Raw genomic sequence first — 20,412 nt, 5'->3', positions numbered from 1 at the left:
AGCCAAAATGCTAGGCAGGGAACAATAGGAATCACATTTCTAAAATTTACATTCATATAAACGTGGATCGTGGAGATAAATCTCAAACTCATGTCACAGAAAGAAGTTGAGCTAATAAACTGTACACCTAGGAGTAAAATATGCTTTTGAAGTGATTTATGTATGTAAATTTCTGCATGGTACAGTTTGATAAGGCAAAACCTCAGTAGCAATGGAAACAATGAAAACTGTGTGAAATATAACTGCTCATAAATTGTTCTACAACCATAATTTCTATGTATTATGAGACTAATGGATGACAGAGAAATAAAGAACATGTCTCTCTACAGTATGAGGCAATTTATTCCTGAATAGCTTGAAATTGGATTGTAAATGTAATCAAGTGCATTGATGTCCCCAGCTATTTGGTAACGATTCAGTATGCTTTCCCATAGAATTGTTCATTAAAGAAAATATTAAAGTCTAGGTATTTTAATGTTATCTCAAACAAAATCAGAATATTTCTTCCACAACATTCAAATCCTTTGTGCATTTTTTTCCTGAAGATGGGATCCTTTTTAGCACTAAAGATGAGAATTCACATCCCTGGTAGAAATTCCTCCACACTTATGGCCCATGGAATCTTGGTCTCAGCAGATACATTTCTCTCAAACGTGAACTTGACCTGCTGTGCTGATGGGATGTGCAGTTTTCTTGAGGCAGCATAACTTCCTTTACTTATGGTAGTGAGAAGTTAACACGATGTTGAGGTTTGTTTCTAAGACTCCAAAACCTTGTACAGCAGGAATGATTGGTTCTAATGGTGTCAAGTTGTATTTCTTTAGTGCCATTTTGATTTTTATGACTGCAGTGGTTTTCATTTTTCTTCTTTCAAGAGAATTTTGTGAAACTAGCCAAGTTTTATAACTCTGTGTGCTCCTTATGGTTGAATTAGCAATGTTAGTAAAACAGTTATCTCTCCAATTCTCTAATGCATTGTAGCCAGAATAGAGGCTCAGGCTTTCAAATATGAAGATTTTTATAATTTTTTAAGCTGCCACTGAATTTGTCACATTTTCTAATTTCTGTAAAGTTTCTGTCTTCTGCTCCCCTTAGGGAACATACCCATAGGATATTCCCCCTTTCTTTTATATGAATTGGAAGTGTCTTTTAATTGGATAACTTCTCCAGGCAGCAAGGCATAGACTCAGCACGTCCACATTTGCAATGCAGTAACTGAGAGAGTGAGCCTGCCCAAAAACGCCTTGCAATTATCCTGAGCATGAGTCAGAAAAGAGACATTCTAGAAATATGTGCTTTAGCAGGCTAGTGATTGTAGCTATTTAATTATCAAAACCACCTTTTTGATCATATCTAATTGTCTATTATTAGTAGTATACCTTGCACTCCACTATCCTGGAAAGCAGTGACAATTGTCAAGGTCTCAGACTGCAGGGGTCACCATATATCCTCACAGAAAACAAATTCATTTTTTAATTTGAAAGCAGATATACAAATCAATTAACATTAATTCAAGTTAATTAAAATAATTAATCAAAATTAATTAAAATACCTCTAAAAGAGTAAAATGTCTTAAGCTTACATTTTTACTACCAGAGACTTACTGGTCAATAATGCTAGCAACTACAAAATATGCTTTTTAAAATGTAAGCATTCAGTCCTTAAAACTAATGTAATTGTAGTGTGAAAAGTGTTCCCAATACTAATCATAGAACCTATAATAAGACATACTCGTAATAGCTGTTGAAAAAAACATTGTGGTGTTATTAGGAACAATGCATAATGTGTTTTCAATAGTCCTTTTTCCTCATTCCATTACACAATAGAAATTAAGAATGTATTACAGAATAGTTTTATAAAATATTAATGGCTTTAATAATTCAAAGATAGATATTTCTCTAGGCCCACATATGTCAAAGTTCACCAATCTACCACTGATTCTGTATCATCAGCCTCATGGCACCATCCTACTTGTGCTGACCCACTAAATGTAGGAGAGCAATCCTGAGATGCCTACTAATCATACTGAGAGAAATGAAAGGGTAGTTTATGCAATGGTGAGAATATCCTGAGCTTGAGAGTGGTTGTATGGCCCCTTTTCCCCAGCCTTGCAGACTTCATAATTTTTTCCCTGAAACTCTGAGGGCTTCAATAATTGCTGTCAGTGCTATTCATTTAATGAAATAAGGTCTATGAAGCTTCACAGAGAGATCCTTTAAAGAGGGTTTCTCTCTAGAGATTACATCTGAGGAAAATGGAAAAAAAAATAAATTGATGAGTAACATTAAATGCTTATCCAGATAGTGGCAGAAGGCAAGGGCCATATCTGTCAGTGAGACTAGAAAGGGTGGATCTACGTAAGATAAAACAGAATCTCTTTCTTAAACAGAAAAAAATACCCCAAAATTTTCAAGTAAAAAAAACAAACAAAAAAATTATCTCAAAACCTATAAATAGATGCAAAAATACTACTGGCCTAGTTATGCTTCAATGAATTCAATTAAACAAACAAAGAAGCAAGCATATAAAGCACCAAGATTTAGCTAATAGATCTTCCTTTAAATTTAAAGATATTTTATTCTGAAAAAAAGAGGTGAAGTTCTTGGCAACAAAGACTAACTCTAAAAAAAAGGTAGGAGGAAATGAACTATTCAGTCCATGCTTAAGAGCTATTTATACTCAGAGAATAATGTGGCATCCCGGAGAAGTGGGTAAGTTTTCATACGTAAGGTCATGCACATTTGCAGTGCTGGTTTCTAGTAATGTAAGAGATAACAAAAAGCTTTCCTCAGCTTAACTACAAAAAGCAAGCCTAATGTTTAATTATTGTTGTTTTATCCTCAACCGGTTGAAGATAGGATACTGCAGGGCACAATGAGCGTGCTTTAGAAAGGAAATTAAAAAAAAATCCCCACAAAAGGTCTGTGAAATTATAACCAAATGGACAGTTGATGTTGCCGTGGCAGGTAGTACAGCCTATGATAGTTCCAGAAAATGCCCAAGACTTTCATGAGCAAAAACTTCATCCCAGAACTTTAGACAGATTTTATGTCTCTTGTGATCAAACTGCAAGGTCCATGTTTCTTTGCTCATACAGTGATGTTGCTGAGAAGAAAATGGCCTACCAATTTCTCTTCTGAGTGAATTTGTTTTGAGGACAGATAGCTTCATATCCAGATATATAGTCCAGACTGGTAACGGTGGCATTTATAACAGTGGGCAGATCTGCCAGGATGAGACAGATTCACCTATCCAATCACAGATGGTAGAAAATATTGCTCACAAGCTGCTGTAAGAGAGCTTGGCTTCAGCAAGGAGTCAGGAGCACTCGCAAAAAATGGATTTTATTAGCTACCATGCATTTCTCCCAAGGCTGATTTACTCTACCCTAGAAGGAAGATGAAAAGGGAAAAATAAGAATCTTCTTCTGAAAGAAGAATATTTGATTGTAAGGAGCCTCAGTTGCTCATAGCTTTCTTCTGTCAGACAGAAATTGTTGAATTCACAAGATCTGAGTCAAGACTCCTTCAGTGCATCTGGTGTTTCCCAAGGAGTGAATGTACTGATCTTAAGGAGTGCCTGTGGGTGGGAGTGATGGCTGGGGAGAGGGAAAGCTGGGCTTCCTGAGGGTGGCGGGGGGAGATCATCAAGGCTTTAGAAATGCTGCTACTGATACCCCAACAGCATTTGTCAGAGCAAATTTATGTTAGGAAAAACTGCTAATCACTAGCAGAAGTGAAAAAAATAGTTGAATTCCAATGTCTCAGTCTGAAAAGCTAACATTTAGGTGAAGAGTTCTGCTTCAGAGCTGCATTACTGCAATGGTTTTGCCAGGGACCGACCAGCGTTGTGATGAGAGCGTGAGGCAGCTTTGGGAGCCCTGCTTTCAGCCCGGTCACCCTGCATGCAGCACTGGTAGCACTGGTGCTCGTTACAAAAGCACAGATCACTTCCTCAGGTTATCTTATGGCCTTTCTTTTGCTTGCCTTCCTCCTGGCTGGCTGGCAGAAGTAAAAGATAAATAATACCTGCTGCTAGTGACAGCTGCTGTTATGCATCTCTCCCCTTCTATCCCTGAAAGGGCCATTCACAATGTAATGCAGTAAAAAATGTTCAAAGAGGTATTCAAGGAAAAGCTCCACTGTTTGCTGTCTTTCAGCTTTCTTTCATTCTAATAATTATCTGCTGCCCAAAAAGGTTGCCACACTTACATATGAACTAAAACATGACTATCAACCTGCAGTATTGCAAGGTCAGGTACAAATAAAAGATGGACAAAGCAGCAGAGGGTAAATAGGCATGAGATTTTTTTGACCCTGATAGTGATTGGGTTGTCAGTAATACTGCTTTTAATGGGATCCTTTCAGTCTTGCTTCTGGCATTACTGTACAAGTTTGATTAATATTTCTAGGTGTTGGGAAAACTGCATCTAATGTAACCCTACTTTCACTATCGGTATAGTCCATACAAATTTGGAATACAGTGGGTTAGCTGCCACGGTTTACCTGTGCTAGATAAAATGTTCACTATTTTTATTAGAAAGAAAAGATAAGGCATCATTACCAATATTTCAGTGTTTTGCAAGGAACTTTCATGGTTCAGTAGAGCAGAGGGAAACATTTCTGTTTCTGAAGCTGTTTCTTCACATAGCTCTAAGTTTCTCAAATTCATGGTTTAGTAGAAGTTGATTGTCTTCACAACCTCTCAGAGGGGGTGAGGGAGAAGAGCGAGATGTTTTGGAACAGTAATTTCTCTGATCCTAAATTGTACCCAAGATAGATGTGATGAATTGTCCTTTAAAGGCTTCTGCATCTGCCCGCTGGGTGTTGAAAGAGGCTAGACATATAATGGTTAAACAGCCTACTTCAGCAAAATAAACCTTATCAGTTGAAAAGAAAGACTAAGAATATGCCAATAAAATAAATTACCTATCCATTTAAGAGGGAGAAAAAGAAATTTGGGTTGAGGTGTCTACATTTTACCTAAATCCAAATTCTCTTTGAACTTGTTTTTCCATGGTTTTCTCTCCCATCTCCACTCATATTAGGAAGAGCACTAGGTATGTCTCACCTAAATCCTGTTTAAAGGCTCTAGAAAAGAAATAAAAAATGGATGGGCTTCTTCTACAGAGGGGAACCTGAGTGATTAACAGTCCCTTTTCCATTTTGATTGCAGATTGGTAAACAAATGAAAGGTTAGGCATAGTTAATATTTTCCTGAAGAAGTCAAGGGACCAAACTATGTCTGAGAATCTTTGTGTAATATCCACTTTCCTTTTAGCTTAATGAAGAAACACCCTGGAACAGTCTTCCTTCCCTTGCACTTCCCACTAAGACACCTCTTCCTTGTGAACTTCTTCCCAAACCACCCATCAGTGAGACAGACCAGGAAAGCTGCACCTTTCCCCTTCACCTGCCCTCTTCAGGCATGCCTATACTATCTCTGATGAGATGGATGTACTGCTTTATTACTGCTGCAAACGTGTGGAGAGCATGATCTTCTGGTTCTTTATGGTGATGGTAGCTACTTATATTTAAATAACTGGTCTCAGGAAATGAAAATAATGCATCGTCCTTTAAGTCATTCTGATTGCAAGCCTTTGTTTTACACTTAAGTTTACGCCAAATGATTTATAGAAGAAACTAGGAGATTAACACAAAGCAGTGCACAATATTGCAGAAACATCTTTCAAAATAAAAAAGAAAATATATCTCAGTGAGTAATATGAAAAACAAATTTTCTAAAGCTCCTTTTATGTTATTTCCAGTTGTATTAATTTTTATCAATTCCTTAAGCTTGATAGGAATTTGGTGCAAATATAATTTATTCTAGGCAGGAATACCAGCCTCTCCTGTATTAAGATTAGCTGACACTTCTGGGTTTGTAATGCATTTTCAAAATTCTAGCAAGTTTATCAAATTGAATTGATCACAATTTCATTAAGCTGCTCAGGATTAATATTTTTTAATATTTCATTTGGATTAAACCAGCTGTTTCTGAGAACCAAAACTAGGGAAAATATGCATGTTTGTCCATTTTAAAACAATCTGGCAATATTTTTTGAATATTAGATGAGTGTTCATTTGCAATAGAAGTACGTATTAGTTTAAAAAACATGAATGTAGGCACAAGAGGACTGACAAAGTTAATTTAAGCCTGATATTTGAACATGCTTACAACTTTGCAACTGAAATACTATACTTGCAGTGTACTTTTTCTGTGTTGCTATGTGTATAACAGTAGCAATAATTTGGGATTGCATGCAGCTATGCAAGACTGTAATACATGGTTTGGCTTGTTATTTTTCCTAGCAACTCTTATTTTCCTTTTTGAGCCTAAAATCCATGCAAAAGTGAAAACTTTTTAAGTTGCATGAGCATAGAAGTGTCTAACCTTTGTAAAATATAAAGCATATATCATCCCTTTCTGCTCCCTGGGTAACAGGCAAATGTTACACACACACAAAACCTCAAAAATGAACTTATCTTTTAATACCTTGCAAGTGTGTTTTCTACATCCAAGAAAGTTATGAAGAAATGAACACTGTAAATCTTAGTGAAAACTATCTCAACTCCTACTACTCTGAGAAATGTACTGAACACGTTTCCACATTTGCATACATAATCACAGTAGTGGCTCTCTAGAATAGTTTTGTTTTTTTTTTTTTTACTTTCCAGGAGTTAATATTAAACTTGGACCTCAATATTAATATTTAAGAGTCCTCCCAATTTCTTTTTAGAAATCAGAATGCACTTTAGATACTTCTAATAACCGTGAAACAAACAGAAATAATTTGTGTCTTCTTGCTTTCATCTTTTGATATTTCTGAAACTTTTCTTTGTTCATTGCTAAAAACCTTTTTGTTAGCAACCTGTGTTTTTCTCCCTATATAGGAATAAATCTGTACAGGGATCTGTCTATGGCTCATGGGAATCTCCCCCCCTTTTTTTTCTTTTTTTTTTTTTGTCTCTCCAGATCATTAAAGACCAGAAGCTACTGGTGATAGTTGGAGGGATGCTACTGATTGATCTTTGCATCCTGATTTGCTGGCAGGTTGTGGATCCTTTGAGAAGGACAGTGGAAAAGTATAACATGGAGGTATGTCCTCAAGCCCAGCTTTCTATAAGACCAATATAAACATGCACCAGGTTAAATGAAAGCAGGTAAAGCTGCGTGTTTGGGGGTGTAAGAAGGGTTTTGTTTTTTAAAAGCAAGTAGAAATGAAATAACTGCAACCAGAAGAAATTGTACTTGCAGTTAAATGTGTCACATTTCGGTCACTTGTGAGGGATTTTAGATGAAAGTGTAGTAAACACAGGAGACTCCTCTGCTAAGACTTCTATTAGAGTCTGCTGCAATAAATAATAGATTATCAGAACCCATTAGCAGATTTCAGTAAGAGCTCATTCAAGATAAGTGCAGAAGAGGTCTCTGCTTAGACTGCATTCTTTGTGGATATGTTCTGGAATTACATTGCCTACTGCTATCTTTATTTTCAGTAATAGCATGTGCATACACACATGCTGATTGTTCCTATTTTAATGTCATTCTGTCATTCCCAGAAAGGTCATGCTAGAGATTTTGATAGGGAAAAGATAATAGCTTAATGCCACCTGTGCAAGTTTGCCAGCATTCTGGTAGGTTGCTAGAAGTAGAGCTTTACAGACAAACTGACAGAAGAAACATGGAAGCAACAAAGCAGAACTATGGGAAAAAAATCTGTTTGTATGCTGATCAGCAGTCTTTGAGAGTTTAACTCCAACATGGAAACTAGTGATAGCTAAAAACTAGATTATATGAGGACGACCTAGAAGTGTTATTTTGTTCTCCAATAGTTGGCAATCAGAAAGTAAAAGAATGGTAGTTTTCTCTTCTGATGTTAATGTCTGAAAGAAAAGATATGTTATTTTATTCCATTATTTTTACTTTGTTCTTTTTTTGCAGTGTACCTCTGAAATTTTATTGGGATAAATAAAATTATTTTAATATTTTAATTATATTAAGAGAAATAAATTATTGTAATATCATTTGTAGAAGATATCTTATAATGATGCCTTCCAAACCGCAAGGGATGCCTCTCAAGAAATCATTTAGGGTCTGAAAAGATATTTCTCAGTTGTTCCCTAGAGTTTAAACTTCATTTTGGAGAGACTCTCTAGTTACAACGGTTGTCAAAAAAAAATGGAAAATGTAACTGAAATTGCCATGTGAGAAGCTTCTGCTCTATATTTGCAGAGCTTGAAACAGCAGCTTGTCAATAGCCTTGTTTACTTAACTTTATTCCAGCTGTACTGGAACTGATATTTCAATTGTTAGTGGTGTTAACAGTTTCACTGCTTATATAAAACCAAACATATTATGATGAGTCATCATAAAATCCAGTTGAAATAATGCTGTTTAATACTGTGGGTGAATGAGTTAGAAGGACTTTTACATTTTTTCCCTGATCAGAGGGAAACCATATACAAAGATCCTGATATCTGGTCTTGTCAGAATCACTTGAGTGAGATTTCTGTTGACAGTAGCAGTAACTGTAAAGTTAGCAAACCATAAATATCATATATTTGAAAAATAATGTTTATTGTAGTTCTTAATGACCGCAGTTTCCATCTGAATGTACCAGTGCATGTTTTTTGGTTGTGTGATGTATACAACTAAAATAGTATGCTTGTATGTTTGCTCCACATTTGGTGCTACCTAGACTACAGGGCTTCACAGCAGTTGCCTGAACTTTGATTTAGAGCTGAAATTCTCTCTGAACTATGTAAGCCCATGCAAACTCACAGTCACTGATTGCACGCACAAGAATGTTTAATGATTTGAACAGTCAGCATAGAACTGTCTTAGACTTGCTGTTTCAGCTCTTAGTTGTAAGTTGTGCAGGATTTTTTTATTAAGCTAATGGATTTGAGGAGGGAAGGTAATAAAAGTATTATGCATGAAAATTTGGTCATTAAAATACTGTAAATATGTTTTTATCTTATATAAGCAGTGAGGTGAAGTGCCATTTGCTTTCCTGAAGTACGCCTCCTCACATCTCAGAAACTCCTTAGCAAAAGCAAATGACAATTTTGTTTGCTTTTTTTATTATCATTGTTATTTTAGTTTGCTTTTTTAAGTTTTAGTGGTTTTTGAGTGCATTCTGCAACGGTGAATTCTTTAATTGATGTTGCCTGAGCAGGTATTTTCTTTTGTGTGTTTGAAAAGTGCTTACCACATAGTAAACACTACTGGAGGCAAGTTTCTGTTTTATTTCAGGAACAATGTGTCACGTATATTCCATGTTCCAGTTGCTTCAATGAAGTAATTTTAAAGGCGTATGTCCTCTGTGTTAAAGTTAATCTAAGTGATAGAGACTAAACTAAATGTAGGCTCCAAAGTTATGAATGCTTTTAGCCACTCTAGCTAATGAATTATGAGAGTGCTATTTTAAGTACTAATGCTCATCAGCTTCCTATATAACAGTTCTGCATTTGGCTACTATTGGGTGGCCTTCTGCTAACTGGGTCTTCATAAACATGTCAATCAAAGTAACCAAGACAAGGAGGCTAAAAACAGACAGTGTCCTTAGTTGTTAGGCATTGTTCACAAAATAGTTTATTTGCATATAAACACCAGCAAATTATCAAGCACTTTTTAAAAATCCAGACACCTTTTCCAGACCTTTCTGTGAAGTCATCCTACCCATGAGTTAAAAGCTGAGGATGGACAATCTACACCTAAAAGGACAAAAGGAAGTGAAGGCACTTGTGGTGACTCTCTGCCCCTGAAGGAAGGAAGAAATCAGATGGGATGTTGAGTATGTAAATTTGCAGAGTGGTGTCTGGCATCCTTACCCTAAATGTCAGGGTTGCCATAAGAGACCATGTTCAAAGTTTTAATGCCTGAGCCATAAAGCATTCAGATTTTCCAAACAAGTACGCCAGTTTTTTGGTATAAGATATATAGTCAATAAAATCATTGGATAAAAGCAAACAGCTTACAGATAAAGGCAGGAAATACTTTAAAATTTCTTAAGCTGTACACTAATCACCTACAGAAGAACTGTAAGGTTCCCCCTATATACACTTCATAAAGTGTACTGTAGGTTTGATTCTCACTTAGCACAGAAATATACTCTAATACAAAATGCTCCTCAACTTCAAACAGCAGTGTAAAAAATGGGAATTAATCCAAAAGTTACCACTGTTCACTTGCTTTACTTCTTGCACCAACTGCCACTGTTTTTCTTTTCCCTAATATTTCAGACCAGTGATGAGACCAGCCACTTCCTTCTTCCTATGCTGAACTTTAAATTTTCTTTTTCATCTTAATTCACCATTTTTGTCATAATCAGGATGTTCTACAGATATGATCAGATCTTTACTAGATTCTTGCCAGACTAAGTGTCTCTCAGTCATGTGAACTGGAGTACATCTTCTCCCACCATCCTGCCAACCAGGTTTTTGGCTCTACAGGCCATGAGGAATTCTGATGCTTCTGCGTATGTGGTTGTGGAATAACTTTGCCCCAGCAGCAAGGCTTTACTACCTTTTCCCAACTGCCTGGATTTTGTCCTGGTTTCTTAAGACAGCAACATCTATGTGAAAGGATGCTCTGTGTTTTTTCCCACTGCCTGACAAATGTTGTTTGCCTGTTTCAATTAAACCTGACAGATCAGATGCAGCTCTTAAGTACCTAGCACTGATAGACATTTGATGGACAGCTTATCCCTCTGTCTAAAGACAGACACTATAAGTTACCTGGTATGGGGGTCTTCACACTTAATTAGACACAGATAATCCAGCCACAAGACAAAAAATACATAGGAAACCAATTTGCTCTAATTTCAGTTGCTGACTGATACATCTGTGTTGGAAGGAAACCACAGTCTGAAATAGCAAGATCCTTTGCAAGTGGAATCTGTTTCTTCCTGTGAAATAGCTGTATCATAATTCAGTTAGGTACTTACTACAGTTCAGTAAGTCTGTATGTAGACATACAGACATAAATAGTCACACTCACGTCTTGCTCATAATACAATGGTGTAGTAATTCTTTTACTTGAAAGCCTCTGACTGGCTTGTCTTCTTCCAAAACAAATATCTATGACACAGATTGAATCACTGGGGCCTTGGGAGCGACCAATGATAAAGTTTAATAAATAGGAACTTGTATACTAGGACAGATAGACTATATTTTTTAATTCTCAAGGAAAAAAATATCTTGTATTAGTGTTACACTCAATAAAACTAGCACTTTGCAAACTGGATCCCAACATTTATTGTTAAATTTTAAAACCTGTTTATCCAGGGCAGCAACCTTTGTGTTCCGTGATGTCATAGTACCAGTTACTTAGTTATCTCTGTAGTGTACCCTCTTATGCAATCCTATGATAACATTACCAATATTTAAAAGTAAACATTGTTCTGGTATCTGGATTACCGGTATTTAAGGTTTCACACTGAATTGTCCTGGGATGGTAAGAAACGTGAAATGGAGAAAAAAACAGGAGAGTGCCATTTTAGAAGATGAAGAAGGGAAAAGTGGATCAATGAGACTTCCTACTTGGGCTTCTAGCATTGATAAAGAAATAAAATGTGAAACTAAGAACGTCCAACTTTATATGAGGACATTGCTATGACAAAAAAATCAATATGAAAGAAAGATTGGGTAGGCCATGCTACTGGCATTTTAAGTACATTCTGTTAAAGAAAACTTAGGAGTCGATTGAGATTAACAAATAATTCATTTCAGTGAGTGAAGCAGAATTCCTATGAATTCCAAAGATATGACTATGCTGTCGGACACATATTACTAACCAACAAGCCAGAATGTCAGCTTTGACTGATATGCTGAGGGAGTCATAGACATTGCAAAAGCAAAAAATGGCTATGTAAACTAGACAAATTTGCTGCTCAGACTTAACTCATTTAGGAGCAGCAACCGCTTTGTAATTTGGCATATCAGAGAACCCACAAAGAGAGAATTAACCCTTGACTTCATTCTGAATAGCATACAGAATCTATTCCAAAGTTTTGGTTTCTGGAGGACTTTTCTGTAGCTGCAAATACATCATTCTCAGCTTTGAAAAAGCAACAACAAAAAAAGATCAGTAGACTGGTACTCAACTTCAAAAAGGGGAGCAACATAAAACTGAGGAAGCCCCTTAAATAGATGCTAAAGCGGACACTGTAGAGAGTTAAATCTTTGCAGGTGGCCTAGAGAGTATTACAATATCGAATTGGAGACAGAGTAAATGCATGCCACACATCAAGTAAGTCTTGAAAAAGAAGAGGCTCCGCATGAAGAAACAGCAGGAAGACATCCTTCAAAAAAACAAAGTTGTATCCAAATGGGGAAAATAGGAAGGACCTTAAATTCTAGTAAGTTAAATGCAGAACACTATAAAGCAGTCTAAAAAAATATCTTGCAAAAAGAAAAAAAAAAAAAAAAAAGAATAATAAATCCTTCTCTAAATATTGGTACCAGGAGGTTTGCCAGGGAATCTTTGGGGACAATATTTGATCAGAATAGAAGAGCATTACTTGCAGAAAACAATCGTAAAATGATTAAATGATTGCTTTGCTGCTTTGTTCAGTACAATTCTTTGCGGAAGAGCTCGTGGAGATTGCTATGCTAGAAGCCTTCTGATGAACTCACTGAGGAGTAACTGGAGTTGCTGGTAGGAACAGAAAAACTGATCAGAAATAAATCACTGGAAACAGATTATATTATCCCAGGCTTTCTAAAGCAATTCAGAGTAGTAATAGTCAAACTACTGAGAGCAGTATGTAATCATTAGCTCAGAACTGCTTTGATATCTGACTGAAAAGTTGCAAATGTCTTGCCATGTTTTTAAGACAGAGTGGAAGCTTCAAACTTGTAAGTTAATGCCTGCAGCAGGCCAACTTATAAAAATTAAAATCAGGAGTGGAATTAAAAATTGAAATGCTACTTTGGGGAAGGGTTGACATGGCACTTGTGAAGGAACAAATTATTCAGAAACTCAGTGAAATCCTTTGAAGAAGCCAGCAGGCATGTGAACAGAGGCTGACAGGGCCTGCAAGACCTCCAAAAAGGACTCAGCAATTTCTTTCATCAAAGGCTCTCATGGAAATTAATAGCCATGGAGAAAGAGTGAAGCCCTCAAATGGATATAAAATTCTTTAGAACAAGGAAACAGATTAAAAAATAAATAAATATTAATTTTCCAAGAAGGAGGCATGTAGCCTGTAGAGTCCTTTAGGAGAAGTCCCTGTGCTGTGGTTTGTGCTGTTCAGTGGAAGAGGAAGTGAATCATGAAATGACAATATTTTAGTAGTTATAATAAGTTGCTTCAAAAAATAAAATGAGGGTTGATTGTGAAGAATTCTGGAGGGACATTGCAAAACTCAACATAAAGTTAAATGGTCTTTCCTGATTGTGGCTGCAGCAACAAACCTAAAGATTATTATCTCATTTGCTATGCCAAGTCTATTGATATAGAGGAAGATGAGATTTTAGGTTTTGATTTTAAATTCAGCTGGAGGAAACCCATAAATAATACTAGGTAAATTTAGTATGATTATATCTCTTTGAATAAAACAGAATAAGCCTGGCTTAAAAAAATTACAGCTGCCTAAGTTTTTTATTCAAATAATTAATGCAGAAAAAAAATCACAGTGTGAGCTGACTTGACACAACTTTATGAGTGCCCTGAGATATTTGAGATTATTCACAGTAGATGGATGCAAGTTCAACAAGTCTGGAGGAATAAATGTTGTTCCTGGGTATCTGAGAGTCTTTTTTGTGAGACGTCTCCTAGTGTAGTACCTGAAGAAATGAGCATTCCAGAGGTATTATTTGGACTATATGTGAATTCATCTAAATAAGCAGTTATAGAAGTTACTTACGGTAGTAATGCCAGTCCACTGATAAGTGAGAGTTGTGTGAATGTAACTGAGATGTGATGTAATGAAAACACCAGAAGGAATCTGTATCTTAGGTGTGAAAGCACAAAAGCATGTCTAAGGTGAACATGGTGCAGTACCCTAATAGTTAAGCTAATTAACTAAGATCAGAGGCCATCCAATATAAATCTTTTCTTTAGGACAGCTTTTTGTCCTGTGAAATTCATTTGTCTCTACACTTTTAAACAAGAAAATATGTGAAATTTTGGATTCAACTGCACAGATGTAGATCAAGTATCATTTTCATAGAAAACATTACTTAAACCATAGATTACTTGCCCCCTTGTTTTTCAGTAGTCTTTCATAATCTTTAATATTTTTTTAATTTTTTTTTCTTTTTTTTCTCTAATATTCATCTTCAATCATATTGCTGCTGTAAGAACTGAAAATACTCTGGCCAAAAATGACATACAGAGAGGGAGGGATGGGTGTGTTTGTATACACATGACAAATATATGGGAATAACATAGGTCTGGAATTAGCAAAGTTGTTTGGTTCACATTCATGTGCTTAAGTAGAATTATGCAGATTCTTTGCCATTTTGAAACAATGAAATCATGTTATTTTCTCTTTCTGCATATGGATATATGCATAAACAGATGTGTTTAAGGGGTGTTTACATTGTGCTGTTGGGCTATTCAGTCAGCTAACAGCTGGATTAGAGAGAACTTTGTCAAACGTACATTATGAAATGAAGAATATAATTGACTGAAGTAGTTTCTGGGGGTGTTCAGCCTAATGCAGGTCAGAGCTTGTTAGTCAATTTGTTCTCTAAATATCATTATGCCCATCTGTTTCCCCTACTATTTTTTAAATAAATTTAATTTCTTTCCTTCCAATTTGAAATATTACAGACTGTGGGAGCCAAGTGTCTCCTGAAATTTGTAGCCTGCCATTGTAGCTCACAGCAGGCAGCCGCCAGCAGTAGCTGAAACTGAGAACTCTTACTTGCATCTGCTAGGGCCTACCAGTGGCTGGCAGCCTTTCCGGAGAAGAGGAAAATGTATGGCCATTAGAGTCAGCTGTAAACCTTCCACCAGCCCAGAGGATCTAGAGCAGGTCCAAAGAAAGAGTAAATATTAAAGAGCAAAAGCTGGTTTACTTCCCTTTCTTGTTTGACATCAGTTTCCAAGGAAACGGAACAAAACGTGAGAACTGGGAGCCAGCAGCTGAGATTGACTCAGCTGGTGGCTAGTCCTGCTTCTGTTTCTATGGAAACACGTATCAAATTGGCAAAAATAAAGAAGTAGGGCAGGGTCAGTTCCAAAATGGCAGGATGAATGGCTGCTGCTTCAGCTACTTAATAAGATGAGGCTTGCTGGTATTGTCCCTCTTCAGTAAGCAATTGGAATTTTAGTTCTGCCTCCATTATTCACTTCCCAACAGACACTATTTTCCAACCTCAGAAACATAGGAACCACTACTGGTGACAAGAGTTGTAATCTGTCTTGCTCAATGTCTTGGTTACAGCAATGACTGGCGCAAATACTTTCAGAGGTGGATGTTAGAAATGTGCAGTACACATCTGAGAGTTCATCTGTCACGCTTAAATTTTCAGCCATGGTTCACATTGAACAGTGACTTCAAATGTATGGTTGAGCATACCTCATAACTGGTTTATACACTCAGTATTTGAATACTTTTGTTATTCCCATACATGTCAGTTGTTTCTGATTCTTGCTAACTTTTCACAGTTCAGTGTAGTTGCTAATTAGGCACTGTGTGAAGAACTTCCTCTTTTGGATTTGGAAATGTTGCTTTACAGTCCCACTGAACATACGTTATTTTTCTTTTAGGGAAAGGAAGAAGCAAGTTTTCAACATCTAGTTTTCCAGTACCATTCATTACTATATATCTGTGTGTTTACTATTGAATCTTGTTTTCCTCTTCTGTCTTTTATAGACAGATCTTATTAAGCTCTTTTTCCTATGGCATAGAAGCTTTAAAGTATGTTTTTTTAGTTAGGATAGCTAATATTGCATAATGGTTTTATCTGTTATTCATCGTGTTCCTTATATTTAGTGTATTCCTTTTCACTTTTATACACCATTAAATGAAACGTTGGACTTTACTGACAAAGTGATTGCACTTTGACACTTCTATGCACTAATCAAGACCCCAGGAAAATGTGTAAGTAGTTCCACTGGTTTTGGGTGAAAATCACTTTACGGTTACAAAAATTGAATTTCGTTTGTCATTATATAGCCTGCTCATCTTAGCTACTCTCCTCACAAATGTTTAGACTCAATTAACCTCAACATTTTTCTCTGCATATTTCCATGCTTGTGTTGTTGAGCAACACTGATTTTAGTGTGGAATTACAGTCCTTAGAGATGAAGTGTTACTCTGAAATATGAAAGCATGATACTGCTCTTTTAAATGTATAATTATTGTTACTTGTGCTGCTGTTATGTAGTCACACTTCTGGCACGTTGCTGGTGCTCTGAGAACATTTTGCTGTAGCAACTCTCTGTTCAGAAGACACAGCTACCAGAGGTACCCAACAGGACTCATCCTTTCTACTGCATTTGGCAACCCAGAATATTGTTCTCCCTTTGGGATTTCAAGGTATAATATCCATTCCTGAGAGAAAGAGACTATTGGAGGAAAAGTAATCAGATGGCAGTTACACACGTGGATTAAAAGCAGCCATATACCACTTTTGGTAACAACACTGCTGACTCTGCTGTGTATAGTGTGACACTACCAGTAAATCATTCACAACCTAATCATCATTAAAAGCATCAGACATATCATCTATCATTGTGTTACCAGGCTGGTTCAAACAAAAGGCACTGTGAAAGTTTTGTTCATTAACTGAGGAAGCTCAGTATATGATAGACCCAGTGGCACTTCTTGACTTTAAACTTCAAATACATAGGATGCATTCATTCAGTTTTATTCCTCTGAAGCTGAAGCCAATGTTAACATTAATTTTATGCTCCTTTATAAGGCTGCAAACAGCTACAGAGGTAGTGTAGGACAACAGTGATGCTTTTTGGCAGTCAGAAACTGGCTACCAAATAGCAATATACTTGGCTTTAGGATATTCCAACATTTGTTCAACAGTGCCACACATGGAAATGCTTAGAAGCTCATCTTCTCACTTGCTTTCCTTGTTTTTTCAGAGGTAAATCTCTGAGGGATGTTTGGACACACTTTTACTTGAACTATATATTAAGTGTCAAGATTTAGAGGCACTATAAATCAGACAGGAACATTTTTTGCTTTTTTTTGTCACTGAATTGAGTTGCTCTTAATATCAGAAGTAAGAAAGGCAAGAAAACTCCCTCCATCAAATGCCAAAGCCTGATAAAAACTTCCAGAAAACAGACTCCAGGAACTAATTAATCTTCCTTGTTGCATTCTGTCCTGGGCATTCAGTGTTCAGCACTTTCTAGCCCTGTAACATCTCTGTTGTTTTCTGGAATTAAACACCACTGTATAGAGAAAGACGTTAGTGCTTATGTCAGGAAACAGATGCTGATGTGCAGATGAAATGAAGTACAATGAATTAGTTGAAGAATACACTGAGGCTGCAATAGAGGCCAATAAAATCTTCTATCAGATTTCTCTGAAGGTAGCAAATTCTGCTTTAAAATAGCTATTAAGGATAACAAATTGATGTAATTAATTTTCTTTGGGGGAGAATATTCCCTTGTTCCTTCAAATATTTAATAGGCTGATACTGAAAAGATACACCCTGGGTATCCTGGTACTCCTTCAAAACTATACCTTTAGTCATGAGCAAACTTAGGGAGATGGCAAGCCTCAGCTTATATTGTAAGTGGTTGTAGTCAGTACCATTTATCTGGAACATCCTGAGTTGTGGCCAAGACACTGTGCTGAAATGCATTAACAGCAGTGATGGATTAGTCCTGCTGTCATGGGGAGAAGCAAGCCATCTACTCACCTGCTGCAAGTTCTTTATGCCATGTTCGACCATGAAGTAATGCTCCCTCAATCTAAAAGACACACTTTGGCTTAGCACTGAAATCTCAGTGCTGCTCAAGCTTAATAGGTACTGATGTACTTAGAGGCGAAGTGTCATGCAGAGCACTTCTGTTCTAGCATACACAGGGAGACACTCAATAAACTAGTTAGACAGCATGGGCACACACACACACACACACAGAGGCAATAAGCAGATGGCAGAGTCCTGGAAACTTAACTCATGTAAAACAGATTTCATGCTGGTGGAGAGAGGACCCAAGGAAGAACTTGCATGCACAAAGCCATCCTCTTTATGTCTATGCACTACAGGTCGTTTCACTTCCGTATTTGGTTATGGGTTTCTCATTGTTGCTAAGCACTCTTACAAAGCAGCATCCGTAAGTAATACCATACCATATTGGTACCTAAAACTGGAAGACTGTCCAACTGTGGCAAAGCAATGCATTCTTAGTTGTTTATATCTTATCATCTGCAAAGCACCAATATAATATATTTGGACAGGAAAATACAGACATTTAGGGAACTGTTTTAAAAACCTGCAAGCACCAGCACAGGATATTTGCTGCAAGTGGCTTAGGCCATCCTTTGCTTGGGTTTCCCATACAGTAGAAAATCAAGACCTTTGAGTATCTATATTTTATGTATGTAAAGATTGCTTTGCCTTAGAGGGTAAAATTGTTTCTCCTCTGATAAGCATACTCTAAAAATTCAAATGTATATGTCATATGTAAGTGAGAAAAAGCTTTTTTGGTACCTGCCAAACACTAGAATGAACTTTTATACAAAAAATGCGGATTGTCACAAATCTCCTGATACTCCTACAAGAGCAAGGACTGTTTCTGAATTAGTTTTTTCCAGCATCAGTATTCAGCAGAATGTGTTTATGCATATGTATTTTTATTTTAAAACATCTCAATGCATATCCTTCTTTCCCTGGAGAAAAGAGAAGAAACACATAATGGCTGTTAACCACATTGTTAATGGGGCCAATATGCATTAGCAGTGCTTCAGTGATACATGTATTCTTAACAGCTAAAAAACAGGAGGCTTTTTTTTTCTTTGTAATGGCTTGAATCACCCTAAAGTCTACCTTCCAGACTTTGTTCCTATACCTTCAGCAGCTGCATCTGTACTCTGGCAAGTGCATGCCTGCCTTCCATGTGCCTCCACCCTCCTGAAATGCTTTCTCCTGACCATGTCCATGAACTCTCATGCTTGTCAAATCTTACCTCATGCTCACTTTCACTGCCACATAATCTGCTGGTCATTGCTAAAACTGTGTGACAGGACAGCAAACCTGTGGCTTCTGTCAACAGTTTTAGATCAGTACCTACACATGAGAAGCTATTTGAGACTGGCAATGACCTGACTGCAGGTAGCCATATTTTAGGTACTACTTGGCTGGTGTTAGTGTGCTTGTGGACAGTCAACTCAAGGCTTCCCAGTAAGACCTGATTTAATCTTTGTAGTACGAATCGAATATAAATGTTTACTAACTTAATTATGTGGAAGTGGTGGATCTAGTTCCTAGTGGATGAGGTTGGGATGAAGCCTGAGATGAAGATCTTGAAGAAACCCATGGTTCTTATTGTGTAGGCAAAAAGCTGGATATCCCATGTGTTGGTTACTTCTCTTAAGAAAAGGAATTTTGATATAACAGCATTGATTAGTCCTCTTATTCTGTGGGACTTTTGCAATGAAAAGTGAAAGTGAACACCTACATCATAAATTTATAGAGCTAATGATAGAAAGTCATTTACTATGAATTTTTCTGTTTGCAATAATACCATTGAGCTAGTAAGCAATGTTGTGCAGCAGATGAAAGCAAAATGAAATTTTTTTGCTGCCAACATGAAGGTGTTCTTCAGCTTTGTTATATAGGCTGAAGACATATATCCTTAATGTCTTCATTGGAGTCTAATTTCCAGTAATGCTGTGAGCAAAGTTTTAAAGCAAGTTTTTTTTTATATTCTTCATTTACATATACTAATACAGAAGAAAGCACTGTGGAGACACATTCAATATGGAAATGTATGTGTGATGGTAGATCGTCAAAAACATTACAAGAAATGGTATTACAAAGGAATTATTAGGCTGGAGCAAAGTATAAAAGATCACTGCAGGTGTAGGAGTGTGATAATTTGGATATTTTTCCTATTTTGCTAGTGTTTTGGGTTTGGATTTCCTTTAATATATTCATAAAATTTAAATTAATCTGAAATGAGAGTCATATCAGAAATTATCAAGGTAATTATTTAAGATGTTAAAATGATGAACTTTAACAGGTCATTTTCATAAGTCACTATGACACTGATTTCATAAATTGAAATCCCAAGCAAGATTTGCATTTTCAATAAAAAATAAATTATATGTGGGACTAAATGTAAATAAATGCTGGGTGACAGAAAAAATCTCAATACAGTAGTACATAGTTGTAAGACAATGTCGTAATGATGCTCAGTGGCAGAGATGTTGGAACAGGATGATCTTAAGGCCCTTTCCAACCCTAACCATTCTGTGATCCTATG

General features: G+C 36.6%; 1 protein-coding gene across 3 annotated transcripts in view; it reads left to right on the top strand.

The window, feature by feature from the left end:
* Positions 1–20,412, top strand: part of GABBR2 (gamma-aminobutyric acid type B receptor subunit 2) — a 445,865-nt gene that overhangs the window by 310,548 nt on the left and 114,905 nt on the right. For all 3 annotated transcript variants that reach the window (XM_057423018.1, XM_057423019.1, XM_057423020.1), the window contains one exon: positions 6,976–7,098. In XM_057423018.1, the coding sequence (XP_057279001.1) occupies positions 6,976–7,098 (123 nt within the window). The remainder of the gene's footprint in view (positions 1–6,975; positions 7,099–20,412) is intronic.

Source organism: Pezoporus wallicus, unplaced genomic scaffold (genome assembly GCF_028554395.1).
Source record: "Pezoporus wallicus isolate ANWC-B61680 ecotype Strahan unplaced genomic scaffold, APGP_CSIRO_Pwel_v1 contig_749, whole genome shotgun sequence".
Classification (NCBI taxonomy): domain Eukaryota; kingdom Metazoa; phylum Chordata; class Aves; order Psittaciformes; family Psittacidae; genus Pezoporus; species Pezoporus wallicus.
This window is presented reverse-complemented; position numbering and strand designations above follow the sequence as displayed.